Below are 25,965 nucleotides of genomic sequence, written 5' to 3' on the forward strand. Positions count from 1 at the left end.
CTGATCCAATGGCGTTTTCCATGGCGTTCTCGCAAATCCCACCATTCTCCCCGAAGGATTTCTCCCTAGTCAGGCACAATGCCTTTCTTGCTCTGATAAATCAAGTGTCGAGCAATTTTCTTTTTGTGATAGGATCCAAACTTGCATTAGGTCGTTGCGGTTGCTGGTACTCAACATCCTTGTTGTCCGCCACCGTTGCAATGGAGACAAGGGTTAGTTTAGGGTCAGGTCGTTCCCGGCTCCAAGCTACTCGGAATCTAGACTTCCATCCAGCTCCAATTGGAACCAAGTCCGCTTCTTGTGGCGATCCCACGGGGGAGTTGGTCGCATTCAAGCTTCTGCCGGACGAGGGTAGCAAGGGCTATCTTTTGGTGGGGGTTGCTTTTCTGTCTCATGAAACGAACTTTCCATGCGAGCATTCTTGGATTAGCTTCTGGATGTTGAGTTTCTGTACGCTGTTTTGGGATGTGTTATCCCCGATGCTGGTCGTTCGATTATGGCTGACATGGTGATGATTGGTCGTCTCGACTTCTCTTGACTTCACGTTTTACGGCTTCAACTCACAGGGTACTGCGCAAGACGCGCAATGTGAGCCGATTGCGTTGCTCGACAACGGTGCTTTATCAGGGGCTTCATCTTCTCATAAATCTTCAAGATTCTCTCTTTGAGATCTCGAGACTTGTTACAGTACTTCGAAAGTCTTCTCTTCTTCTACTTGCTGTTTGAGTCTATACTTCACAATGACGGCTTCAGTTACCGTTCAGAACATGCCGCCTAGCGCTCAGAATCGCCTTGGTATGCGACTCGGATGCTACGTTCTCTTTGCTCTTGCAACTATTGCCATTTTGATAAGGTAGGAGGTTTTGTGCACCTTGATATTTCAAAGCTAATACCTCTTAGAGCATATGTTAGATTATTCGTTTCTCGAAAAATAGGACTAGATGACCTCCTCATTCTCACTGCTTGGGTTCGACATCTCACTTCGAATACTACATAACAAAGCTAAAGATATTAGATTGCTGAGACCGTAGCTATCGTTGCAGTCAAAGAACAATTCGAGTCTGGTATTGGATTTCATGTTGCAGACATCATGTCATTACCTAACGCTCCTGATGTGTTGACCAAGATGGTTTTGGTAAGACTACACCTTTCTTCCTCCAACATCAGCTAACTCTCAACAGTGGCCTTGGGTTGCACAGATCACCTACTTCTTCGGTCTTGGTTGCATCAAAGCCAGTATTGTCGCTCTTTATCTTCGTCTCGCTGTCAATCCATTCCAACGAAAAATCCTCTGGGTAGCATTGATCTTTGTTTTCTGCCAAGGTCTTTCATCTGCTATTGTGAGCTGCCTTCATTGTCTTGCTTCCAATGTACTGACGACTTTTAGACCGTGGCCGCTTTCCTCTGCTCACCCATCAGTATTGTCTGGACCGGTTCTCATGGAGGTTTCGGAGGTCCAGCTTGTGTCAACATTCTCGCATTCAACTATTACAACGCTGCATTATTTATCGCCACAGACTTAGCGTTGGCTCTTGCACCGATTGCGGTACTCAAACACTTGCAGATGGACAAGAAGAAGAAAGGTAACTCGACTCCTCATCCTAGCCATCAAAAGCTAATTTGGTTCCAGCATCTCTTGCTGTAATGTTCAGTCTCGGTCTCCTTGCCATCGGCGGCACAATCTCCCGTCAAGTCACAAACGCCATCGCAATCATCAACACAGCCGATTTCACCTGGTACTGGGCCCCTGCCGAGCTCTGCTCCGTGCTCGAGTCCTCCCTCGGCATAATATTTGTGTGTGTTCCCGCCATGGCACCGTTGTTCAAAGGCGTCTTCGGCAACATTGGATCATCGGGTGGGAAATATAATAAATACAACGATGGAGAAAACTTGAATTCTGATCGACCTTCGACTTTTGGCAAATTGGGTGGGAGACCGAGACTACGGCCTGATGATGAGAGTATCTTGTGCCAGACGCAGATTACGACGGTTGATCCGAAGGAGAGGGATGCTCATGTGGAGGCGTATGAGATGGATTTGAGGGATAGCGGGGATGCGAGTAGTGAGAGGAGGATTATCACGCCGCCGAAGGAGTCTCAGGTGAAGGTTGAGGTTGAGTATGGTGTGAAGGAATACTCGTCGAGACGAGCTAGTCGTGTTACAGTGAAGTGACGATGAGGTCTATTGTGGCTGCTTGTTTGATGGTCAAGTTAATCCGTCATTCTGGCGTCGAGGTTCGCGCGAAGACGGATACGAATTATGAGCTATGTTCCTGCTCATAGAGGGTTAGACACAGGTGTCATTAGAGATTCATCCTTGTATATAGTTTTGTACAAAAGTTATGCAGTTTGCCGTATAGATATCCGGATTCTACGTACATCGCATAGCATCTATCAGCGCCAAATTCAGAAATTAAAGTCTGTCTAAATTCTTACATTTCTGAGCTTCTGAGACAAAGTGAATCCCTCCGTCGTGTGAAACCCTCTTCCACGCTCTCCCACGTTTTCTCTCCTCGCACCAAAACCCCCAAAATCAAAAGCAAAAGTCGCACAATCCAACTCAGCAGTCCAACTTCCAACTTGTCTAGCCCTCTCCTTATGCAAAGACTAGCCTCGCTTCGCCCCACAACCTAACCAGCCCCAGGGTCTCAGCTCCAAAAGGAAATATACCCGCGCTTCCCTCCAAATAATACTTTACCCCCACATCCATACATGGGCCCGAATCCTTCGACCCGGAATCCTGGGGCAAGGGTCAAGGGCCGTGCTGATCTTTTTTTTTTCGGGGAGGGGAAGCTAGACCGGGATTTAGGGACGGGTCGTCTACGCGAAGGGTGGTCGAGACTAGACGAGTGATAGGCGAGGCTAGGAATAGGGGTACTGGACTGGACTGGACTGATAAGCTGGGAGGTGGCTTGTTTGAGGGTTGATGGATGGAATGGTTTTTCCCACTTGTTTGTGATTCTTGTTTGAAGGGTTATCTTTGTGTTGTGTTCACGTACATTGGTGGGAAGCTAAAGTATATTGGGATCACTTATAACGTTCTTGATTCCCTGCTGTTTTTCTCTGCATTCTTTTAAGAGTTTTGCGATATCTAAGAATTTTTGAAAATAACGAGAATCATGGCAGCTCCATACGCATCAGCTGAAGAAATCGACAAGTTGGTCGAGAATGTAAATGTAGCAAGCAAAGCTTTCAAAGCCGAGAGTGGACGAGGAACAGAGGATGCGAGACGAAAGTTGCAAGTTGAAGCTACGAAATTACTTTACTCTTTGCAAGAACCAAATACTGAAGTTTGGCCTCGAATCTTCCAGGTACGTACACTCGATTTCTGATACTTGAACGAGAAAAGTAACAAGATCGTAGGTAAACCAAAGTGCAGCGATCGAAGTCATAACCCAGATGGGACTATGGAGCAAGTTCGAAGACGGAAAAATACTCCTCCTCAAAGACATCATCTCCACCACCGGTGCCGACGAAGTCATGATAAGTACGTCCCCTATCCACCCTCCCAACGCCCATCTAACACCCCATAGTTCGAATCTTCCGCCAACTCGTCGCCGCAAACGTCCTCTCCGACGTCCCCGGCCCAGGTTACAAAATTACCCCCCTGGGAGCCCCCTACCTAAATCCCGACCACGCCGCCTTCTCCTCCTTCGTCTTCACCGAAATCCTTCCTTCCATCCTCTCCCTCCCCCGCAACCTCTCTACCCGCAACTACAAAGCACCATCCAAAGACTCCGGATCACCCTATAAATGGGCCAACGGCGAGGAACTATGGACATACCTCGGTTCACACCCCGAACGAGCTCTAAACATGGTGAACGGGATGCGTTCCCTTCATACCGGGTCCCTGGAAACGAACGCTTATCCGTTCGCGGAGGAGTTGGCGAAGATGGATATCAAAGATGGGGAGGTAGCTATTGTTGATGTGGCGGGTGGACAGGGACATATCATGGCTGAAGTACGGAGAACTTGCCCTGAGATCAAAGGGAAGTTTATAGTCCAAGATCTCGCATCGACGTTCGAAGCCGTCGCTGCTCCACCGGAAGGAATCGAGTACATGGCTTACGATATGTTTACGCCTCAACCGGTGAAAGGCGCGCATGTGTATCATTACCGCCATATTTTTCACGACTGGAGTGATGGAGATTGCAGTTCGTTTCTGCAGCAGCTTGTTCCGTTGCTGAAAGAGCAGCCGGGGAGTAAGTTGTTGTTGGTGGATCTGGTGTTGCCGAATACGGATGTGAGCATGCAAGAATGTGTGCGGGATCTCTCGATGTTTCCTATTGGGGGTCTAGAGAGGAATGAGGGGCAATGGAGAGAGTTGTTGGAGAAGAATAGGTTGAAGATTAAGAAGATTTGGAGGGGAACGGAGCCGGAGGCTTGTGTTGAGTGTGAGGTCTTGTAAGAATCTTGGGCGAGTGTCTGAGTAAGATGATGAGGCTTGGAACATATTTTTGTTTCCTTCAACTTTGTTGCTACAAGAATATAGAATTTTCGATTACCTGAAGATCCAGAGCTAGGTAAACACCGTTTGACTTCGGACGAACCAAGAATACGAATGGGGAAGTCGGCCGGCAAGAGGTTGGTGGCCATCATGCCAATATTTCGATACAAGACTTGCATGCTTCCGTATATCTTCGACAAAGAGGCATTTTCTGCTGTCTTTTTGTCCCATTAGTTGCTCCTCTCCATTTCGCGATTGCGAAGTCATGTGTAGCAATTCCCCCTCGGACCTCCCCTCGCTTCTCGCTTAACTCACCTGCTCAGAACGGTATCCCAAATGTGATTTCACGTGTTCTTTTCCTTTCTTCTTCTTTTTTGCTCTGAGTGAGTCTGCCTTGTATAGTTTCAATTTATGGTCAGCCGCTCGCGCCACTGAAGATCCGGATTGTATTCGGCCATCAATGTGCCCGTGGAAACAAGATGACATACGCCCAGCAGCGCCCTTATTCGGTAGCACCCCTGCGCTTTTGCACTTTTCTTGCGGCACCTCATTGGATCAATTGATTGAGGTGGCTGAGACTGCGATCTGCACCTGTGTTAGACTTCTGAGTGGCCCGCTTATTCTGTCCGACCAACCGTTCTTCCAATATCAAGCTCGACTCAACTCTCTCCTGTTCTGAATTGGCATCAGCTTGATTGAATTCTCATCGTATCTTTACGCAGTCTCAAGTCTACCTCTTCTCACTACAATACACAACCAAAACCATGGAGAGCAGCTTTAGTACTTCAACGTTGTCTCTTCCAGCCTCAGATCAAGGCTCGGTGTTAACGGCGATGTCCGACATGACTAGCTCAGAAACAGGCTCGCAAATGTCGACATTAGATCGAAATAATGTGAAGTGGGAAGTGAATAAGAACGAGATTCGATTCATGTACATGGACCAAGATAAGAATTTGACCGCTGTTATGACGCATATAGAGTCGGTTCACGGATTCTTCGCTAGGTCTGAACTTCACCAGGTCTATCGAAATGCAAAAGCTGACGAGTTCCTTCAGTGCGAGGAAATGGAAAATGAAGCTTAAGGAGTGGGGCTTCGAGAAGAACATCCCCGCCAAGGAGATAGGCATTATGGCGAAGATAGCCGAAAAGAGGAAACGCGAGGAAGGGAAAGAAACCAGCTTTGAAAGAGGTGGTCTCCTAGTACCGCAAAACAAATTGGATGCTTTCAAGAAACGCAAAAGGGATGATGCTATAACAACGCAAATGCAAGAACCAGGTATAGATGATTGACCCCTGAATCTTTTGGTGTACATTTCCTCACTGGATTAGAAACACCTCCAAATATCACCTACCACACACCACGTGTCATCGAAGAGATGTCAGAAGTATCAAATAGCACAGGAATACCCGACGAGCCAGGAGAACAGACAATAGAGAGCAGTATTTTGTCCGGTGTGTCAAGTAGTTCAGGGATATCCGAATCCCTGGTAGAGGCTGCACAAAGTATCACCATTCCAGGTACACCCCAAAGATTCAGTGCGAATGGATCTCAAGAGATGTGTCTCGACCAAGAATTAAGCGACATCTCTAAAGTGCTACAGCATTAAATAATGGCCATTACCAGTATCACGACTGTACACGATGGTTCTGATAAAGACAACACACTCCACGGAGACAATTTGGCTGTTCGTCATGGTACGCCCTCGTTGGCGGCGGTACATTTCAATATGGGAGAGTCTTCAATTCCACTTGATCCTCCTACCTTTGAGAGACCAGAATCCTCAGACATCATCGAAGGATCTTCAAAAGGTCACCTGAGTATCGAAAACCATGAAGATACACAACATTCCATCCTTGAAGCACAACTAGGAGCTTATGTGGACCCATCTGAACTATTACTCAAAATGGTTGTTGAACGAAACGAGCAGGTACATACTTCAGCAGAGATAGAGCCAGGACAACATAACGCCGCATTCAGGGCACTACGACGCTCGAAAGCGTGCGCGAGCCTTTCAGGGGATGCTCCCAAATCTCCACAAGCTATTTCCGCCCTCGACCGTGCCCGTCAGTTGACCCTGACTGGTGAGCCAAGTGAGGTGGCTCGCTTGTACTTAAAAGCAATTTATGAAACTGTCGCGCAAGGACACTCGAGCAATGATGAATGGAACGAGTGTTTGACCAACCTTTCAGCGCTTCTTCGGCATCCAACACTGAACAAGCGTGAAACGAGAATTATGATGAACAGCGAATTCAAGTTGATGGAAACTCAGTCATTGCAACCAGCCTCGGCTTTTCTTATCAAGCAGTCTTTTCCAGACCGCTTGAGATGTGTTTGGAAAACATTCGAGGATCATTCACCTTCAGGCCGGTGCCGGTGGTCCGAGCCAGCAAATGACGTTGCGGAATGGATCATCCAAGCTTTCTCAAAAGCACGAAGATGGAGAGCTCGACTTGAACTTGCCAAAGTTCTCTCAGCCGAAGCAAGTGACAAAGATGGTCAAGGAGAGCATCAGCTTCTATTGTCTTTATGTGAATCTCTGATTCAATGGAAAGGGCTGTGCGATGAACAGGACCATGCCTGCCGCGAGCACATTGCAAAAATCTTCAGCGAACAAGCAATAGTGAAATACCTCACGAAGGTGCTCCCCCGTCTCGATATTCTGCACAAGGGTCCCGCTGCCGCCCTCCATCCATGGCGACCAACCTACCTGATAGCGAGTCTAGCGTGCCATTGCTTTTCAAAAGGAGGGCTGGGGCAACGACCTTCAAAACAAATTCAGGAGATACCCAGATAGATTGTTCTCAGGTCTTGTCGTAGGTGATGAGTCTTGGGTCATTCTCTATCTTGATATCTTTGATGTCTTCAATCGAGGTGGTTACACGAACGTAGCTGTTGCCAGCATGTCGGAAGCTATCCGAGTCAATAAAATGGTGTACAGTCCGGTGCCTGCACAAATGTTTCGGACGTATTGGGTAGATCTCAAGCACCATGAGATTCTCAGGCCATCGGCGACGCAGCAGGCTTGCGCAATAGACAGGGAATTGGGTGAAGATGCAGCTGCAGACACCGGGAGTTCAGACTCAAGTGAAGACTTAGTCGACAGTCTTTCGGATCTGTCTAGTGGCCGATATGGCTACACGTACTCTGAAAGTGTGACATCCAGCATTTCGAGAATGAGTCTGAACTACTCTGCTTTATTTCCCTCGCATTCAAGCGCAAGTCAGCGACTATATAATTGAATTGATTGATATCGAACCCGCCACTGGGTGTTGATCTGACTCACTGACCATCAATTGAGAAGAGCCAAAGAGATTTCTCAAGTATAATGAGGGTACCACCATTGGCTATAGGTGGTACCCAACAAGAGAACGTAGCACTAATGTGGTGGTTCGGATACAATTTGGGGTACACGGCATTCGAATTTATTCATATCGTGGTCGTTGAGATTCCGGATGGGTGGGAGGTTGAAACTGTGGTAAAGAATGCTGGGGAAGTTGCGGGCGCGGAAGTTGTATAATTGTACTCCAGCGCTTTAGATGGAACGAAAGAGCTGAGAGCTTTCGAAAAGACGAAAGTACTGTTACCTGGCGAAGAAGAGACGAAAATTATGACAGTCCGGGCGAGAGACCCTGCGAAATGGAAAGGATGAGACTGGTCGATAGGGGACGGAAGCTGGAGTGTATGAGTTCTGGATTGGAAAGCACGCTGGCGACGAAAACATGTTGAGAGCTGAGATAGCGGTCGGCGAGACTCAGAACTGGAGGACTTGACTAATGCGAACCACTGCAGACTTTCTCGTACTCCACAGCATTTATTGTAGCGGCATGCACCGTATCAGCCACTTGTCAAGTAACACACCGGAGAAATAGATAGTGCTTACTTGATCGATCTCCATGATGGCCACCGCATGAGGACATCGCACCAAGTGACACAGGCCAAAGAGCTTGATTTCATCTAAGACATGTATGCTTCTAGGTTGAATCGATCCTCTACCACCCAAAACGACTTCAATGTCTCTCCAAACTCCAGCGAAAGCAATTGGTATCCTCCAAACTCCAAGGCCAAGTATCAAGCTCATTCAATCACAAACTTCGTCTTCCCTTTACTCCCAGTAGTCACGTTTGTCGCCATTCTATTCACACTCTTGATTCCCATACTATCGTCTTCCGTCCCGTCATGTCCAACGGACTGCGTCGTACCCCGTCCTGTATTTTCTGGCCCATCAACTTGATGTGCGTAATTTGTAGGATGATTCATCTCAGCAGTATCCCTCGCTGTATTATACATGTCGAAAACCTTCTGGACGATATCATTCAGCTCTCCGGGATGAACATCCTCCTCGATGGCTAATCGGATATCCGTCTCTTCGATGAAATCTTGTACTTTCTTCATTTCGTATGCGTCTTTTCGGAGTCGATCGGGAAGACCTTGGCCTTTCATCAAGGCCAATATACCTGCTATGGCTGTATTGAGGACGCCAAAAGTTGTGATTACGGTGGGATGGACGTTGGAAAGAGATCCGAGTGCAGCAAGAATTGCTCCAATAAGGATTTGTACGATAAGAGCTCCATAGCTGGAGAATCAGTTAGCAGTATGCGATGCAGAGAGGAGGGGAGGCATACTAGAAGTATTCGAAAATATAATATTGCCTGGTGCGACTGCGTTGGATACCAATGATCTCTCTATAGAGACCGCTAGGTTTTCTGCGGGCATTTTCAAGTTCGTGAGGATTGCTGGATGCTGACTGGACGTTGATACCTATGGCATTGCGAAATCTGATGAGGTTGGAGCTTTCTAGGTGGTGGGAATCGTCGGCTGGGCCATCGACGAGCAGAGGGGTCTGCTCTGTCGTGTGCTCTTCTGGATGTTCGTTGTTCGTCATGGCGAAAGAGTGAAGCTTGAGGTAAGGAAATAGGATGAATAGAAAAGAGAGATAAGATGGTGAGGTTTACCTTTCTATCAAGGCTTCTGCCCCCAAGCTCAGCCTTCTCAGCTGCAGGGGAAGGAAGGTACGTCAGCTGCAGCTGCAGTCCGGCGCAATGTACCTTGAGGGTGTGGTCTCGGCGTCACACGCTGCTTGACGCCATATCTATATTCCAAGTCATCGCACACTCGTGAGTGACATGAAGTATATTGAGGACCATGGTCTTGGAGTCTTGATATGCAGTTGTTATATGCATAAATGCTTGTTCGGTTCTTCATCCAGGACAAGGAATAATTCTGCGCCTTTCCCGGTTTTGTACTACGGCATCGCCTCGGCTTGTCATTGGTGTTCGGTTCACGCTGTTTCATCTGAATTGTGATTGGGTAGTAACGTCCATCCCTGCGTGCCGAAAAAAATGATAGGTACTTTGACTTGAAGCATCTTAAAATCTGTGCACACCTTAACATCTCTTATAATTTTTCGTAGGTTATATTCCGTAACCAATCCTAGATACCCTAAACCCCTTTTATCAGAAAATCGCATTTATATCGTCGCCCTTACGCCTGATTTGCAAAGGGTTTCAATTTATAGCATAATAGCGTTCCTGTCACGGTTCTGTGATATCATCGGGTATATCACGTGAGATGTTTCATTTAGTGTTTGAGCTAATGCTGAGGATTCAGCTTATCTGGCCTCAGCACTCTTCTATTCTTTTAGTTCTTTGTTTATTATTCACAGATTAGTGCGTACGTCTTGATACCTAGTCCAGAGTGCGTGGCTGTCACAGTTCCTTTACCACAGCTTTACCACCGAGCTTATACTATCCTTAATACTTCTAAAGGAGTCTTATCCGAGGTCTAAGGCCTCAACACTATACATGAAATCGTTATTAGCCATGTAGTGCTATGGCAGGCAAACTTCAAGTGAGGTTGCCACGCGGATCAGAACCTCGGCTGACAATTTTTGGGCTTAGTGCGAAACAACCCCGCACGTCCATAATATTTACGCCGTAATTTAATTTTTAAAGCTTTAAGTATGAACGTCAATAGTGGCTGGTGGCAGTGTGGTGCCTTGTGCGCCACATCCATCAACAGATCAAGTTCTTGTTAAACACCACTTGAGGCTTAGCAATCGAGACAACTGTATTATCGATACAAAGGATCAATGGATTCGTGGTTGTCGAAGTAGGCTATACTCATTACATGATTCACCTAAAGTGCTGCCTTGGTAGACAAGGTGACAGGTCCAGCTACAGTCACGTGGTGTGCCGGAAGGCACGGATGCCTAGTTCCTAAGGCAGCCGGGAAATATACATTTCCCGGGTTACCACTTACCTCAGAACAATAACTCTAATACGATCACTCTCACCCCGCATACATGCTTCCACTCGGCCTACGTAGACTAATCATCTAATATGCCTGACTATACCGAGCTAACAGTGGCAAATCCTCTAGAAAATGCCAGAAGGCAAGTGGCGATTATAAAATGGTATATAAATAGATGGTTCTCTAGGACCTTCTAAATTTTTTGAATTTTACATGACAAGCTTTACTCCCTTTTTAAAGGCAAAGAATGAAATTCTCCCAGATGAATGCCCTATAACAAGACTTCCGTTCCAAGTAGCTGAACAAGTTTTCCGATAATCGGGAGGTAGCCAAAGAATATTCGTATCGCCTTCCACTACCCAATGATTGGATACTCGTAAGATTGGCACCTGCTTGCTGTCGGATGAGAAGGCCACAGATGTGACCGAGTCAGTGTGGCCCTCGAGCGTCTGGAGCGGTGCTCCCGTAGCCGCGTCCCAGAGCCGCACCGTCCGATCGCTTAAGCCAGAGACGACCTGCTTGCCGTCGGGTGAGAAGGACACTGAATTGACCCAGCTAGAATGGCCCTCGAGCGTTTGCAGCGGTACTCCTATAGCCGCGTCCCAGAGCCGCACCGTCTTATCAAGTGATCCAGACACGACTTGCTTACCGTCGGGGGAGAAAGCTACTGAAGTGACCCAGCTAGTGTGGCCCTCGAGCGTCTGCAGCGCTGCGTTCCAACGTGCTTGCACTTTTGGTTCTTGCTGAATCCAATCTGGGATACAAGTCTTGAACTTCTTTCGAATAATGCTATTTTCTGGCGCAAAGACAAGAGCAGAGCAATATAGTTGAAGAGGTACCTGTTCAATCACTGATCGGTTATATAAGGCAAATCGCTTTGCATCATAGATAAATGCATGCAAATTAGGGCCGTCCTTAACCTGAAGATAAGTTAATCAGACTTTTATCAAACAATAGATAGCTTACCAAAACATAATCCTCTAATGACAATATTGCTTGGATACCCTCTGAAGCCTTCCCCATCCAGCCAAGCGCCTCAAGCCAGTGCAATAAATGAGCCTGCAGAAACCGGTGAGCTTCCTCGCCATCGTGAACCTGAGAGCCACTCCTTTACAGATGATGGACCCAGTAAAGGCATGCATATTGAACTTCGGGCGGAAGACAGCTCTCAACCCAACTGCTCTCAACTTGGCCGGCTTGACTCCCAGGAGCCTGCAATTCGCAAACATCCTGCTTGAGTTTCTGGGACATTAAATGTATGCAACTATCAGCTAGCGTCTGATGTGCTTGCTTCTCGTCTACCCAGAAGTTTGGATCCTTGCACCTATCCTCGTTGAGGAGAAAGTCGCGAAATGAAGGGTGGTGGAGGCGGATAGGGCAAGTTTGGTCCTTTGGGATATCTAGGACAGAGTGCAGGTCTAACAGGGACAGGTTGACATCCTCCTTTGTGACACGGAGCATCTTGCTTAATGAGTATATAGGAAGGGGCGAGAAAAGAACAACTGCACTTCCAAGGACTTGTCGTAGCATTTGATACGATTCTCCTTTCTCCTCGTCCGTGTATTCTGGACTACAGATTGCTGGAGGACAGTAGTGTAGATCTCGTCGAGGCGCTTCTCCGGCCCTATGGGGGTGCTAGCACTATTGTGAAGGATCGTATCGAGCCGTTTCGCTGCATATCTTTTCCCCTTACGAATATATCGACAGGCGGTTGCAGCCCAGATGAACAGTCCACTCGCATTGTGGACCATCCGCATAACGATTTCCTTGCCCGGCCAGCCGTCGTGCAGCCAGAGTTCCCGTCCGATAAGTCCTAGATTGTATTCTAGGAAGAGAGAGATGTCGTGGTCAACAATCGCCGGCGATATACTATGGAGAACAAAGTCCTGATGCTCCGTGTCTGGTATCTGACCAAGCCTATATCGGACTGGAATCTCAGGTCTGCTTGTGAGAAAAATTCGTAATCGGACTCTCGGTAACGATTGCGCTTCAGCTAAGAGCTGCAGAATCATCCGGATATTATTCTCGCCCTCGCACTCATCGAGCGCATCAATGACGACGACGTACGAGGATCGGAGATTATTGTCATCCAATTTCGATAGAGGACGGAGGACGAGCTGTTGCCATTGGTCCCGTAGAGACTAGTTGGCAATATCGCTATTATCTGTAATAGCGTCGCAAATGTGCTGATTGAGTAAGGGGATGGTGTTCGCTAGCTGTCTAGCAATGCTTGTGAAGAACTTGCCAGCATGGCTAATCTCTCCACCGCCTCTCGAGAAGAAGAAGCTAGCTCCGAGCGACGTCTCCTCGAAGCATCTGCGAGCGATAGTGCGGGCGATTGTCGACTTCCCGGTGCCGGCTAAGCCACTCAGCCAGAAGATACAACGGTCATCTTGTCCCTCAGCCCACATATGTATTTCGTAAAGGATATCGATTCGGGTGTTGTCGAGGCAGGGAGGTTCGTGTTGTCTTTAGTACGTATTAAATGGCGCCTCTGGAGCGTAGGGTAAATTATTGATCGAGTTGTCTAGTCATAAGCAACTGGTTAGCATCCTGTAATCTTGAATAAAGGAAGGTTGTATATTAACCATTATGTGTAGATGCTTCGGGAGATAGGAGGACGTGACGAGAGGTAGCGGCGGACGACTGGAAGGGGAAAGTCGTTGATGGTTTGTCGCAATTTGACGTAGCTTGTGAGATAGTCGGTAGCTCATCGCGCCGATATTTCCATTCACGGTTCAGCCTACGGAATGCGTTCTCCTCCCCCTCGCCATAGATAACTGGCATCGAGATGTCGAAGATGCCTAGCAGGGAATAAGCCTTGTCCTCTTCACGTTTAGTCTCCCGAAGCTGTGCCTATGATATTCGCTCGTCGAAGCTGAACTCAGAAAGAGGGCTGCTTTGAAGAGCGGAAACTGGAATCCCCGTTATCTTGTGAAGCTGCCCCTCTAATGATTTCTTGTCACCGAGTCGATTGCCGTTCGAGTAAAAGAACTCGACCGATAGCGGCGCGATAAGCTCTTGAAGTGTCCAACCACGGGTAAACCATCGACTGTTCCCAAAAGCTGCCTCCCACGGCTGTAAGGACAGGTCGATTTGATCATTTGTCGAAACATCTGTCAGATATACGTAGCATTTGGCCGCTTTGCGATACCAGCGAAACATGGAGTTAATAGCTTCCGAAAGCTCCCTGTCGCTCGATTTGTTGATACAGCAAGTATCTACCCAGAAGTTGTGCAAGTCATCACGTCTGGCTTGCCCTCCGCAAAACCGAATCTTCTCGTATCCAACCTTGCTCTTCCCAGTGCTATTTATCAGGTCTCTATATGTGACCTCTTCTGTATCCGCCCCCCATGTGTGTGAAAGGACAGTATATTTGGGAATCTCGTCGCCAATAAAGTCCTTGGTCAGGCTGAGCTCGCCATCGTTGTTGTATTGTAATAGGCGCATTACTTAGACAGGATCTGAGAGAATCTTTGAACGAAAGAATGTTAGTGAATAGTTCTCGTAGGGTCGATATGCATGCATTTGTTGAGTTGGGAGTACAGGGTAGGTCGAGGTTGTACTCTTACAGCTCAGCTGGACGACAGCCTCGCGGCATGGTGTCGTCGTGCATCATCGTTTCCAGCGCGCCAGCCAGCCAATCGCGGCCAGCCACTTCGGAAGATCATGGCGGCTGTCTGGGTATTTCGAGCGAGCCATGCATTGTCTTTCTATGCATCTTGTGGTGAGGAAGAACGTGCATCAGCATGTAAGCACATGGCTGCATAAGCCAAAATATGGCCATAGTTATCCGATTTGGTGGTATTGGCAAAATGGCTAGCACGCTGGCGGCACTTGCTGCGCCATACTCCCGACAGAAAGGCCTCTGCAAGGCGCGGCGCGGTCGCTCGTAACTTACTACGGTGATAGAGATGCGGATAGGAACGATGTAGCGGCGCTTAAGGCAGAGCGAAAGGCAGGCTCGTGGCTGCTCATGGAAGTTTCTAGAAGAACGCCACACTTTATAAGTTCAGTATGATGTATAAAATAATACGACATTATGTAAGCGTAATAAATTCGCTTAGCTTTTTGTACCTCCCCCTTTGTCCGGATAAACTCGGCATACAGGTTTCCTTGTGCCTTGTGTCTTCAAATCTTAGAGCTATATTATCTCTTAGTAGAACTTTTGTACCGTGGTCCCGAAACTCGGAGATAGGCCAGTAGTCATGGTAGAGCAGGGGAGAATAGCTGAAGCGGCTTTCAACGACGTCGACGGGTCGATCGACAGAATCACTACAACCATGGTAATTTCTTACTATAATCCGAATCCTTGTAGATGTATAGCTGAAGAACGATGGCAAACTGATTATAACTTTATATATTTACGTGGTGGAGATTTAAGACCCCAAACCATAAAAAAATTTCGGCACACAGGGTTTTTCGGCACGCAGGGATAGACGTTACACTAAATACATCCGATGACCAGCACACAATGGTACACCGAAAATGATATATCTTGGGCCCGTCAACTTCGAGATCGTTATAAGGAGCGGGTGATCCTCGAGTGAGGACTCCATTATCATCATCAAAAATGCGTTTCTCAACAGGGCTCTTGGTCGTAGGCATCGCCATGACTGCCGATGCGCAGACACAATATACCTCAACTGGCGTAGCAGCTGTTGCGGCTGCCGCCGCGACCGCAAAAACGTTGAGCCCAGTAAGCTCTATTAGAGGGAATCAGTTTGATAGATTTATCAATATCTGGTTGGAGAACACGGATATCGACATGGCGGCCGGCGACCGTAAGCTTCATTCTAATACCCGTACTGTCAGATCTGACAAGGACAGCTTCTTTACAATGGGTTGCAAAGCAAGGTATTACTCTTAACAATTATAATGCTATTACCCATCCAAGTCAGCCAAATTATGTTGCATCTGTGGGTGGTGATACTCATTGGGTTTGGGAAGATTGGATGTTTAGAATTGATTCCGATGTCCGGACTATTGTTGATTTACTGGAAGATGGGGGCGTGAGTTGGGGTTTGTATCAAGAGGATATGCCATATTCGGGATTTGAAGGAAATTGGGTGAACCATAAGACAGGAGCAAATGATTATGTTCGGAAACATAAGTGAGTCACCGTGAAGCTACTGCGAAATACCTCAAAGTGCTGACAGCGTTCAGTCCTCTGATGAGTTACGATTCTGTCACATCAAATGAAGATCGTCTAGCCAAGAGTAAGAATTTTACAATGTTCTATAGAGATTTGGAGGCAGACACTCTGCCTCAATGGATGTTCATCACTCCGAACATGAGTAAGATTCAGCACCCCCTTTGTTCCCGTCTACTGACAATGTCCCAGCAAATGATGGACATGACTCATCTGTCACGGTCGCAGGAGCATGGACAAAGCGTTTCCTCGAACCGCTTCTCTCAAATCCGACGTTCATGCAGAATACTCTCATCATGCTGAGTAGGACATTCCTCTCTCATTATATGCTTCGAACTGACAGTGAACAGCTTTCGACGAGACCGAATGTTACATATGTAGGAACAGAGTGTTTTCTGTTCTTCTCGGTGATGTTATTCCTTCGTCGCTTCGGGGAACCATGAATGATACATCGTTCAATCATTATAGTATCATGTCGACTGTCGAGCATAATTGGGATCTCGGGAATTTGGGTCTAAATGATGAGAAGGCGCCTATAATGTTTAATAAATAGATGTGCTCCAAAGGAGAGTGTAATTTATAATGATATTTCGTGTCAGTACAACCCGGCTAGCCTTTTCAAACTACCATAATGCTCGTATTCCACTTGCAGCGTCACGTAACACATATCAACGTTCTTTTTTCTCGCCATGGTTCGTGCAGAATCTCATTTGTTTTGTTTACTCTGCATCATATTATCAGACATTGAATGCTCAAGAGAATCTTCATTCTTTTGCTTGACTCGCATTAGAGAGATTTAGCACCTTGATTTCTACACCACCTCTCCTTTCCCAGCACTAAAGAGAGACAGACTTATTTAATGAGTTATTAAATGTAGTTGTTATGTCTTGTAGTATGGAGCTAGTCTGCATTTGTTTGAAGCTTACTACTCCTAGTGCGTTGGCTTTTTCGAGTGGGAGTTTTAAATGAATACAATAATTGGAAAACTGAATTTCTTATTTATTAAAAGCCAACAATTAGCTTTTCCCCCACCAAGCATTCCAAAGCAGTGCAAGGGCTCAAATTCGTGGCTTAAGAGGCGTAGATTTTAAGACTATGGACGACTTTTGAATAAAACATTGCTGAGACTAAGTGCCTTGCAGCCTGAGCTCGGGTACGCTTTTGGTCGATTCCTGGCCTGAAATCTGGGCTGATCCCCTAGCTAAATCTCTCTATTGCGCCATCGTACCATTTCATCCGAGATTCATTCCCAAATGCAGCACATTTTCTGACAATGAATGGTCATTTGGCGTTCGCTTCGGCGGAAGACCCCGAGTAGTTCAATGCATTCCACGGCATGAGCCTGATTTGGTACAATTAAACCTTCTCCACATTCCACCTGCCCTCCACAATCACAAAATAAAAGCATGAAGATTCTATGGCGTCGGAAACGTGCTCTAAAAGATGAGCCAGGACATACCTCTAGCTTCATCAGCATTCCGAAGCAGGATACTTTCTGGTATATAAGATCCTGAACATTTGTTCGCAGCACTTTCACTCCATACAACCTTCACTGATTAAGTCTTTCCTTCATCAACCAAAACTTAACAATCATGGGATTCTACGGGCTGATGCCAGCAGACAAGCTCTCAGCTGTCTACAATTCCAAGACGAAAATCCTTACTCTCACTGGATCTGGAAAGCATGCTCAGGAGTCTACTACTTCCATCGGATTCACTCAACAAACTTTGTACGGCGGCATGCTATTCGACTTCGGAGGGTGGACTGGTCCTCTCATAGACCCTCCGACTTATTTCGACTATACCAGATCGTCCCATATTCCCATGGTGCTCCCTAACCCAGTGAGTTTCTTCCTGACACGAGACTCCCAAAGCACTGTTGTCAAATCCTGACTCGCAACCTTCCCTAGGCCTATCCCACCAACGGGCTTACAATTAAAACTTCAAATCATCCAGAGGGAATATCCGTCGAGATCGTGTTCAAAGGCACACCAGACGAAGCTGCACCAGCACCCGCCGCCACCTCAGGAACTGATGAACCAGGACACACTGTCCAATACGGCCCTTTCGCTGCCTACGACTCCCTCCCTTTCGCTGTCACGCAGGTCATCTCCGGGCCAGTGTTTATCAAGTACGACGAGACTCTGCTGAATCTGAAATCAGCTATGGTCGCAAATACGCCACATCCTCCTGGAGTTCGCGTTCCGGAGACTACAAGCATCATCTGGACCTTCGTGCCGATCGTGAATAGCGGGAAGACTGAGGTTGTTGTCACGTATGAGGTTGGTTCAGAGACGGTGGTTGCAGTGTGGAGCTATGATATTTACAAGCCTTGAGACGAGGTTGTGGGAGATTCTTGATGTTCTGCCAAGAACCTATTGATTTAGGGCTGCATCGTCCTCGTCTGCGTAAATCAAAAATCTTATTTTTAACAAGTTTCAAATCATTTCATTCGAAGTCGGGATCGACATCCTTGCGGTCGTTGAGAAGAAAACTTATCATCTCCATTGCAGAATAATGAGCTCCAATGCAATTTTATATCTCACGTATAATTCAAAAGTCTTAGCTATGGCAATTTCCATTATTATTGGCCAATGTTTACGAGTCAACCAATTAAACCTTGCTGCGCCACATGTCAGCCTCCTGCTGCAGATCATCGCTTGTGCAGTTCCACGTCCGATTTCATCTCAACTTGTACTTCCCTCTGCATTCCCCCACACATTTTCAACTCGTATCTTCAAGATGACTCAGGATCCAAAAGCAGGGACGAAGCATCGTCGAACGGTAATTTCCAGAAGCAGAAATGGATGCATCACGTGTAAGCACCGAAAAGTACGATGCGACGAAACCACTCCTTCCTGCAAACGGTGCGAGAAATTCGGTATCAAGTGTGATGGATACTCAAAACCATGTCCAAAAGCCCCTACAACCGCGGGTCCAAAACCCTTACTTCCAAAAGGACATTTCAATTCAAGAACACAACCCCTCAGCTCAGCACTTTTCCGTCAACTCTTCAGAAACGAACAGGAATACCGCTACTTCAACATATTCTGCACCCAAACCGCCCCTCGAATCTCCGGCCATTTCTCCACAAAACTATGGCAAACCCTCATTCTGCAAACCTCACAAGCAGAAGCCCTCATCCGACATGCAGTCATCGCCCTCGGAGCCCTGATCAACAAACCTACCTCCTCCTCCCCTTCACTCTCCCGCCGCCAATTCGCCTTCCACCAATACCACCTCTCCATCTCTCTCCTCCGCTCTCAAATGCTCCGTCCCCAACCCACACACCTCCGCACCACCCTCCTCGCTTGTCTCCTATTCGCCATCTTCGAGACTTACAATGGGTACATCTCCTCGGCCACCACGCAAATTTACTCCGGCGTGCGTCTCCTCTCCGACTGGCAATCCACCCAAATCCATCTCACCACCAAAATATCCTCGATCAAGTCGCCTCGCCCCTTAGTTATCGAGGATGAACTCATCCACGCCTTCTCAGAACTAGAAACAGAAGCCATGTGTCGCCACGACGAGCGCTCGGCGGAACTACACGAGGCGTATCGGTATTATGGACAGATGTCTATTGATACGATGCCCGCTTCGTTCCAAGACTTGAAGGAGGCGAGAGCGTATTTAATCTTGATCGGGCAGAGGGCCCTGCATTTGACGGCGTGGATGAAGCAGAAGAGTAATGGGGCGCTAGGTTTGCGGAGTCCGGAGGTGTTTCAGATGAGGAAAGAGACGGAGGAGGCAGCTATGAGGATGGGGATGGAGTATGATCGGTGGGAGAGGGCGTTTGAAAAGTTATGGAGGGGTGGGGTTGGAGTCGAAAAGGGGGTTTTGGCGTTGAGGATTCAGTTGCTGACGGCGTATGCTTGGAGGAATGCTATGCAGGTTGGGGAGGGTGTGTTTTATGGTGATAATACTGAGTTGTTGACTGAGATTGTGGAGTTGGCGAAGAGGGTGAGGGACAATTCTGAAGGGGAACCGGATGGAGGGTTTGGATTTGAGGGAGGGTTGATCACGGGGTTGAGGACGGTGGGGTTTGTGTTCAGACATCGGAGGCTGAAGCGGGAAGCGATGAAATTACTGCTTGAGCGGCCTTGGAAAGAGGGACTTTGGGATTCTTATGTGGTGGGAAAAGCGTTGGAGTGGTTGATTGATCTGGAAGATGAGGGTGTGGATGATGATGTGGAGCATGTCCCCGAAGAGAAGGTACTTAAAGATTTCACGATGTCACAGGATGAAGCGGGACGAAGGACGGTACTTTCTGGTTTGCAGGTGGTTCAAGGGCCAGATGGGGAGGAGATGAGAAGGAGAGAGTTGGTTATTCTATGGCTCGTGTAACATTATCAATGAATTGTTTCGCTACAGTCAGTTCGGATTCGAACCTCGGTTATATCAGCTATCGAGGTGCAAGTGTAGAAAAGTGGTGCGTCCACGTGCTCGTTTAACTATAATTGAACTCGAGGTCGTACATTGGGCTACAGGTCCCCAAATCTCACAGACATAACTATATGATTCGCTACATCGCCTGTTGCTAAGCATCTTCCTGCCTCTCCTGTTCAAATCTTCCACAAACACTGCGCCTCACCAACAACCCGGGCCACAATCGCTTCCCAGTCCTCGCTTCACGGCTATTGCTGTTGTAAGGCGATATTATCTGACACCTCCAGATTACCCTATTCTACCGTAATCTGTATAAACACCCAACCCGAATTTCTGGAGGCGGAGTTCAGAATTTAAAGTTTAAGATCAGATGGTTTGGGTGCTGACTGCGGCGGACTGAACACGACGCACCCAATAGTTTACGGCATTGTGTGAATTTAGACTCTGAGTTATAGTAACGCGAAGAAGATTGTTACTTGCGGCCTGGAGGGACTGGAAGAACGTTGCACGCAGTTCGGGTTCAGCCTTGGGGTATTGATTGGATGACTTATTTAGGCTATGTAAGACAGATGCTGCTTCTGAGGTCTATAGTAGCCGCATATTTTGGACTGGTGAAAAGTATTTAATTATTGGTTCAATGATGAGCTTCTTCTTGGCGCTGCTGAGGAGCAGTCTTTCAGCTCGGCTGGCTCTATTACATCGAAGACCGGACACGGCTCAAAATTCAAATTGTAAGACTGTTGGAAAACCACATCAAATCTGCTTCGCAATCAAACCTTGGGGTCCATTTAGAAACATAGCTCTGCAGGTGTCTTTTCCCATACTATGTACGAGTTTTTATTCACGTAAATAATGTTCTGCGCCATCTTCTCCATATTGACTATCGATCGATCATGCGTCGTCGCTCCAAGATATTGCGCTTTTCTCCATAATCTGTGCTTACTTCAGATCAAGAATGAGGCAAAGTGTAGCCAGTTACTTTGTGAACAATTTGACAGACGGCTATAGCACAAATGGTCTCAAAATCACTTGATCGTATAATGGACTTGAGCGTCATTGCTTGAGTATATAATCTTAACGTAAGTCCAGCTCAATTACTCATCATCCACAACTTCAATCTCTTCATTCAATCTCAACCTCAACCAACCCCGTCTTCATCAATCTTCAACATGCTCGCAGCGAACACTCTTCTCCTCCTTGGCGTCGCTGCCATGACAGCGGCCTTCACCATTCCCAAAGGAGCCGCAGACGGTTTTTAAACCGCATACTACGACGCCGAGGGCAACAAAATCCACGAGCTCGTCCCCGACATGTCCCTCACAGCCGCCACCAGCCTGGCCGAGCGAGGCATATCCACATCCGCCAAGATCGGCAAACGCGGCCAGACCTGGTGCGGCTGCAGAAACGGAATGGATCACTCGACCTGCGATCAAGCAAACGATGACCTCCGCAACCAACTCGGTAGCGGGCCAAACATCAATGGAGGTCAAGCTTACTACTCTATCAAGAGCCCGTCTGTGGCTTTCGTCTGCAACAAGGATCAGTATTCTGCGCAAGTGTTCGGTGGGAGTGTGCCGACTGGCTCGCAGCATGTTACCCAAGCTTGTGGTCTGTATGTTGCGGGGACTTGGAGGATTGATGGGTTGCCTGCTATGGATTATAGGTATATGGATTGGAATAATGGGCTTGATTTCTGCGCTCATGCTGAGGGGTCGGGATCTCATTCTTGCTAAGTTGGAGCGTTTGAGGCGGAGTGAGGGGTACGGCCAGAGGAGTGAAGGAGATAGTCTGCCGTCTTGATTTGAGCTCAGTGATTGTCGATGTGCTGTTGGGGAGAGAACAAGGGTTTGAAGAGGAGTCTTTCTGGAAATCTCAATATAAACAATCGCTTCGTACTTGAAAAGCAAATGCAGTCCAGCATACAAACAAAAGCCATTGAGCCATTCGATGACAATGAGTCGAGAATTGAGAAGATTAATAACGCAATGCCAAGAACAAAAAGCAAACGGATTCAAAACGTGACGCGGGATCTTTCTCCTTATCTCGTAAAAGACCTAAGCGAACAGCCACGCATGTACGTATTCACAGGGGTAATGCTGACATAACGTCAAAGACCAAGAACTATTCGCTACCAGGAAAGGAATAAGATTACCAGCGAATTGAAACCGTTATGCTGCGCCGTATCGATAAAGTTGGCAGCGTGGCTTTAGCCGCAGGAAGCAACCAAATTTCGCGTCACATCAGGCTTCCCCTTTGCTGTCGAAATACTTGTTCCAGAGGATGAGACCTGATTCTGCCAAACCAGTCGCATCCTACGTGCAGTTGGCCATGTATCGAGGGTGGCAGAGATATATAGCCCTCACGGCCATCGTGGTTTTTATAGTCTACTTTGGATTCCTCCTTCGCCAAGACTCACTGAATCCCATCACCCCAGATCTGAGCCCTTCCCAATTCGAACACCCCGCACTCAAAGTCAGCAATCATCCTATTGACCATTTGATCAAAAAAGCGCGCTTCGGCTTTAAGCAATTGCTTGGGAAGCGCTCTGTGACTCTGGAACAAGCTGCATCACGTTATCGTGAACGTCGCGGTCGACATCCTCCACCTGGTTTCGATATCTGGTTCAAGGCCGCTCAAAAGAAGGATGCTATTGTTGTCGAGGAGTTTTTTGATCGCATTCATCATGATATCAACCCGTTCTGGGCCCTGGATCCGCACGACATGAGAGTACAAACCCACACACAGCCTCAGGTGATACATGTACGCAGCGGGAAGGCCTCGTGGGTTACAGACGACGATAAGAGGCCACCATGGATCCAGCTGTGGACGGCACTAGTCGAGGAGATGTTACCTCATCTGCCTGATCTAGACATGGTCGTCAATGTCATGGACGAAACGCGAATTCTGGTACCATGGGAGAAGATCGACAGCTATGTGGCAACAGAAGAAAAGATGCGCAAATTAATCCATCCTGACGATGCAATCTCCCAATACAGTGGATTGTCAGACGTTGATGCGGCGAATGAGCCATACGAGCCGAATTGGATCCATAGCGAGACCAATACGTACTGGGACCATACACGCGCAGCTTGCCCACCTGATAGCATTGCTCGCAACATCTCGTCGCTGGCCTCCTTCAATGACAGCATTGATTACCCCACAGGACCTATGGAATACACGTACAAAGGCTTCGTGCAGAACTTCACGGCCTCGCAGGACGCTTGTCGCCAACCCCATTTGCGTGGCATGCATGGCACATTCATCGAGAGTGTCAGCATGTCGACGCTTCACGAGTTGTTGCCAATGTTCGGAGGCTCAAAGTTGCCCCAGAATAACGAGATACTGATCCCAGGGGCCATGTACTTGACGGATGATCCGTTCTATAGCGGAGGCAGAACTCATGGTGTGAAATGGGCAGCGAAGAAGGATGCTTTGGTTTGGCGCGGTGCAGCGTCTGGAGGCAGGAACAAAGTCGACAATTGGTGGCACTTCCACAGACACCGCTGGGTGCAGATGATGAACGGGACAACCGTCAGCGCGATGGAGGCCGGCGACGAGTCTCGAGGGCCGTCTTTCAAGTTGATCCCGCCCGAAACTTATTCGGTGCTCAAAAAACAGAAAGGGAAGCTTGGGCAATGGCTCTCGAGCTTCGCGGATGTAGGATTCAACATTCTTGAATGCTTTCCCCGCGTGCCATCCGGCAAAGGGTATCTCAAAACATGCGAATACACGGATCCTTTCATGGAGGTGATGCAAAGCGTGCCGATGAAAACGCAATACAAATACAAGTACCTGCCTGATGTGGATGGCAATTCATTCAGTGCTCGCTGGAGAGGATTTCTGTTGTCGACGAGCATGCCGTTGAAGGCAACGATTTATGCAGAGTGGCACGACGACAGGATGATTCCTTGGGTACACTTTGTCCCTTTCGACAGCTCGTATATGGATATATATGGCATCATGGATTACTTCTTGAATGGGCATGATGCGGAAGCTCAGCGCATTGCAGAAGAGGGGAGAGTTTGGGCAGAGTCGGTGTATCGACGTGATGATATGATGTTGTATGTTTGGAGGTTGTTGTTGGAGTATGCAAGGGTGGTTGACGATAATCGAGAGCGCTTGGCATTTGTTGAAGATTTGCGGTGACGATTTAAGAGGAATTCTGTATATATTCCTTGGATATATGGGTTTTGTTTGGAGTTGGAAGTAGAAATAGGGTTTTAGCGTGTAATTTGGGACCCACTTAAGATGACGAAACCTAAAACTTGACCATACCAAATTAGAGTATTTCCAACAGTCTATGTACACATAATTCAGGTACCTTAAGCTTCGCATGAAGGGGTTGAAAAAAAGGTTCAAAGTGTGACGCTATTTCATCTGATTTAGATGTGACAGTGTTCCGTCCTAAGGTGACCGTGCGTCCGCAAGCGGAAGTCGTGAAGATATACCCCGCTACTAAATCACAGAACTGACTTGAAAGAATACCTCCAGTGAAGGTAATTATATGCACCACAACAGAGTAAAGCTCTGGTACATGTGTCCGCTAGATTGTGGGCTGAAATATACAATGACCATCATAAATTGTTGTGAACGATAATGAACAGTCAGAGATGACCAACCAAGCATTGGATGAGGCATGCTTTATCGCCCAAAAACCTATCGAGTGCTGTAGGTGAATAGATTCGAGTCTCATCTCATAAGCTGTGATCCAATGACGATTTGGATTCTCACTTTGAACTTCAGATCTGGACTGGGAAAAAAGTTGTGTTTGTAGAATCCATTGTATCCCATTACAGACAGCTACCTATCTCGGTAATAAAACAAGACATGAATTAACCCAAGTTGCGAACAACATGACCCATGTATCAAGACCTCAGCCCATCATCTAAAATTTGTTGACCTCATCGTTGACGAGGTTGTTGACTTCGGGGTCGAGTCCAGCAGGCATTCCCTCCTTGGAAGCGAATTGATCGAGAGCTGGGTACAAACAAGTTAGTCGATGATCTTGCAGATGCTGATGAGGTGAAATGTGGGTTGGAAACATACCAGAGTCGACCATGGTGTCTTCGGTCTTATCGTTGGAGCCATTGCTGTTCGTAGTCAGATACGTGCCACACCAAAGGAGGCATTAAAGCTTACGCGTTGTTGGCGTTGTTGTCTCCATCATTTCCACCCTGTCCGGTGGCATCGTTCTCAAGGTCCTTGAAATCTTCGCCGAGACCCATGATGACTGTTGTTTGGTTTTTGGTGGCCGGAAGTTGAAAGTCAGTTTCACTTGGAGCGGTTCGGCAGGTAACATTTACTCACTTGGTAGTAGAGGTGTTTGGATTGGGGTTGAGTGTGATGAGAGGAATCGAGGGGAGCCAAGCTATGTCTTTATACCCCGCTATCAGGCCATGGTGGGGTCGATTATGCAGAAAGCTTGTTTGTGACCATGCAGGGGGGCTGAGCTTGTCTTGATCAGAATCCTTGCCAATCGCGTCAAGAGATGCAATGTGATGTTAAGTGCTTCTTATCTTAGATTCTCAAGCCTGCCTAGATGTGGTTGGGCCCTGATTCGGGTAAAGTGAAGGACGAATGGTAGCTTCCTGTCAGTGCCCACTTGCACATGCGACATTTTTAGGATCCCGCTGTCAGCTTGAGATAAGAGCTGTGGACCTTATTGATTGATTGAAATGGCGTTATTCGCTGGATGTGATGAAATGATAGACATATGCATAAGATTAAAG

At 47.4% G+C, this 25,965-nt stretch overlaps 13 protein-coding genes across 13 annotated transcripts; 9 read left to right on the forward strand and 4 right to left on the reverse strand.

Moving 5' to 3' along the window:
- Nucleotides 1-740: 740 nt before the first annotated feature.
- LY89DRAFT_738140 (uncharacterized protein) lies at nt 741-2,172 on the forward strand (the record flags this gene model as incomplete). Its single annotated transcript, XM_018220332.1, has 6 exons — nt 741-853; nt 901-967; nt 1,016-1,135; nt 1,182-1,340; nt 1,388-1,583; nt 1,631-2,172. The coding sequence occupies 6 exons, from the start codon at nt 741-743 to the stop codon at nt 2,170-2,172; spliced, it is 1,197 nt and encodes a 398-aa protein (XP_018066707.1).
- Nucleotides 2,173-3,118: 946 nt separating this feature from the next.
- LY89DRAFT_756765 (S-adenosyl-L-methionine-dependent methyltransferase) lies at nt 3,119-4,464 on the forward strand (the record flags this gene model as incomplete). Its single annotated transcript, XM_018221390.1, has 3 exons — nt 3,119-3,310; nt 3,363-3,486; nt 3,533-4,464. 3 exons carry the CDS (start codon nt 3,119-3,121, stop codon nt 4,405-4,407), a joined length of 1,191 nt encoding a protein of 396 aa, XP_018066708.1. The 3' UTR covers nt 4,408-4,464.
- An 815-nt stretch (nt 4,465-5,279) lies between these two features.
- LY89DRAFT_738142 (uncharacterized protein) lies at nt 5,280-6,053 on the forward strand (the record flags this gene model as incomplete). The annotated part of the gene is made up of 3 exons (XM_018220333.1): nt 5,280-5,449; nt 5,502-5,722; nt 5,776-6,053. The coding sequence occupies 3 exons, from the start codon at nt 5,280-5,282 to the stop codon at nt 6,051-6,053; spliced, it is 669 nt and encodes a 222-aa protein (XP_018066709.1).
- Nucleotides 5,666-7,557, forward strand: LY89DRAFT_206162 (uncharacterized protein). Its single transcript, XM_018205822.1, has 2 exons — nt 5,666-5,722; nt 5,776-7,557. The coding sequence occupies exon 2, from the start codon at nt 6,057-6,059 to the stop codon at nt 7,239-7,241; it is 1,185 nt and encodes a 394-aa protein (XP_018066710.1). The 5' UTR covers nt 5,666-5,722; nt 5,776-6,056; the 3' UTR covers nt 7,242-7,557.
- Nucleotides 7,558-8,378: 821 nt separating this feature from the next.
- On the reverse strand, nt 8,379-9,586 carry LY89DRAFT_623511 (uncharacterized protein). Its single transcript, XM_018211017.1, has 2 exons — nt 9,070-9,586; nt 8,379-9,020 (listed from the first exon to the last, which is right to left on the reverse strand). The coding sequence occupies exons 1-2, from the start codon at nt 9,327-9,329 to the stop codon at nt 8,522-8,524; spliced, it is 759 nt and encodes a 252-aa protein (XP_018066711.1). The 5' UTR covers nt 9,330-9,586; the 3' UTR covers nt 8,379-8,521.
- Nucleotides 9,587-10,905: 1,319 nt separating this feature from the next.
- LY89DRAFT_738145 (uncharacterized protein) lies at nt 10,906-12,708 on the reverse strand (the record flags this gene model as incomplete). The annotated part of the gene is made up of 4 exons (XM_018220334.1): nt 10,906-11,616; nt 11,663-11,755; nt 11,822-12,157; nt 12,205-12,708. 4 exons carry the CDS (start codon nt 12,706-12,708, stop codon nt 10,906-10,908), a joined length of 1,644 nt encoding a protein of 547 aa, XP_018066712.1.
- A 471-nt stretch (nt 12,709-13,179) lies between these two features.
- Nucleotides 13,180-14,455, reverse strand: LY89DRAFT_206271 (HET-domain-containing protein). The gene is made up of 4 exons (XM_018205823.1): nt 14,223-14,455; nt 13,553-14,170; nt 13,285-13,299; nt 13,180-13,223 (listed from the first exon to the last, which is right to left on the reverse strand). The coding sequence occupies exon 2, from the start codon at nt 14,144-14,146 to the stop codon at nt 13,553-13,555; it is 594 nt and encodes a 197-aa protein (XP_018066713.1). The 5' UTR covers nt 14,147-14,170; nt 14,223-14,455; the 3' UTR covers nt 13,180-13,223; nt 13,285-13,299.
- A 378-nt stretch (nt 14,456-14,833) lies between these two features.
- Nucleotides 14,834-16,401, forward strand: LY89DRAFT_722001 (phosphoesterase-domain-containing protein; the record flags this gene model as incomplete). Its single annotated transcript, XM_018218692.1, has 5 exons — nt 14,834-15,480; nt 15,527-15,809; nt 15,863-15,993; nt 16,041-16,151; nt 16,199-16,401. The coding sequence occupies exons 1-5, from the start codon at nt 15,270-15,272 to the stop codon at nt 16,399-16,401; spliced, it is 939 nt and encodes a 312-aa protein (XP_018066714.1). The 5' UTR covers nt 14,834-15,269.
- An 862-nt stretch (nt 16,402-17,263) lies between these two features.
- On the forward strand, nt 17,264-18,183 carry LY89DRAFT_785737 (uncharacterized protein; the record flags this gene model as incomplete). The annotated part of the gene is made up of 2 exons (XM_018222915.1): nt 17,264-17,689; nt 17,758-18,183. Exons 1-2 carry the CDS (start codon nt 17,441-17,443, stop codon nt 18,181-18,183), a joined length of 675 nt encoding a protein of 224 aa, XP_018066715.1. The 5' UTR covers nt 17,264-17,440.
- Nucleotides 18,184-18,558: 375 nt separating this feature from the next.
- On the forward strand, nt 18,559-20,217 carry LY89DRAFT_688096 (uncharacterized protein). Its single transcript, XM_018215639.1, has one exon. The coding sequence runs from the start codon at nt 18,590-18,592 to the stop codon at nt 20,192-20,194; it is 1,605 nt and encodes a 534-aa protein (XP_018066716.1). The 5' UTR covers nt 18,559-18,589; the 3' UTR covers nt 20,195-20,217.
- Nucleotides 20,218-21,546: 1,329 nt separating this feature from the next.
- On the forward strand, nt 21,547-21,969 carry LY89DRAFT_785739 (uncharacterized protein; the record flags this gene model as incomplete). The annotated part of the gene is made up of 1 exon (XM_018222916.1): nt 21,547-21,969. One exon carries the CDS (start codon nt 21,547-21,549, stop codon nt 21,967-21,969), a length of 423 nt encoding a protein of 140 aa, XP_018066717.1.
- A 505-nt stretch (nt 21,970-22,474) lies between these two features.
- LY89DRAFT_688097 (lipopolysaccharide-modifying protein) lies at nt 22,475-24,554 on the forward strand. The gene has a single exon (XM_018215640.1). The coding sequence runs from the start codon at nt 22,517-22,519 to the stop codon at nt 24,380-24,382; it is 1,866 nt and encodes a 621-aa protein (XP_018066718.1). The 5' UTR covers nt 22,475-22,516; the 3' UTR covers nt 24,383-24,554.
- A 567-nt stretch (nt 24,555-25,121) lies between these two features.
- Nucleotides 25,122-25,461, reverse strand: LY89DRAFT_738152 (uncharacterized protein; the record flags this gene model as incomplete). The annotated part of the gene is made up of 3 exons (XM_018220335.1): nt 25,122-25,213; nt 25,283-25,326; nt 25,376-25,461. The coding sequence occupies 3 exons, from the start codon at nt 25,459-25,461 to the stop codon at nt 25,122-25,124; spliced, it is 222 nt and encodes a 73-aa protein (XP_018066719.1).
- Between the last annotated feature and the right edge of the window lie 504 nt (nt 25,462-25,965).

The sequence above is a fragment of the Mollisia scopiformis genome, assembly GCF_001500285.1.
Source record: "Mollisia scopiformis unplaced genomic scaffold LY89scaffold_21, whole genome shotgun sequence".
Classification (NCBI taxonomy): Eukaryota; Fungi; Ascomycota; class Leotiomycetes; order Helotiales; family Mollisiaceae; genus Mollisia; species Mollisia scopiformis.

Coding starts and splice junctions, on each gene's coding strand:
- LY89DRAFT_206271 (XM_018205823.1), bottom strand. CDS start 14,146: ATGCGCCTATTACAATACAACAACGATGGCGAGCTCAGCCTGACCAAG.
- LY89DRAFT_688096 (XM_018215639.1), top strand. CDS start 18,590: ATGACTCAGGATCCAAAAGCAGGGACGAAGCATCGTCGAACGGTAATT.
- LY89DRAFT_688097 (XM_018215640.1), top strand. CDS start 22,517: ATGAGACCTGATTCTGCCAAACCAGTCGCATCCTACGTGCAGTTGGCC.
- LY89DRAFT_623511 (XM_018211017.1), bottom strand. CDS start 9,329: ATGACGAACAACGAACATCCAGAAGAGCACACGACAGAGCAGACCCCT. Junction 9,021..9,069: donor TATATTTTCGAATACTTCTA/GTATGCCTCCCC, acceptor CTGATTCTCCAG/CTATGGAGCTCTTATCGTAC.
- LY89DRAFT_206162 (XM_018205822.1), top strand. CDS start 6,057: ATGGCCATTACCAGTATCACGACTGTACACGATGGTTCTGATAAAGAC.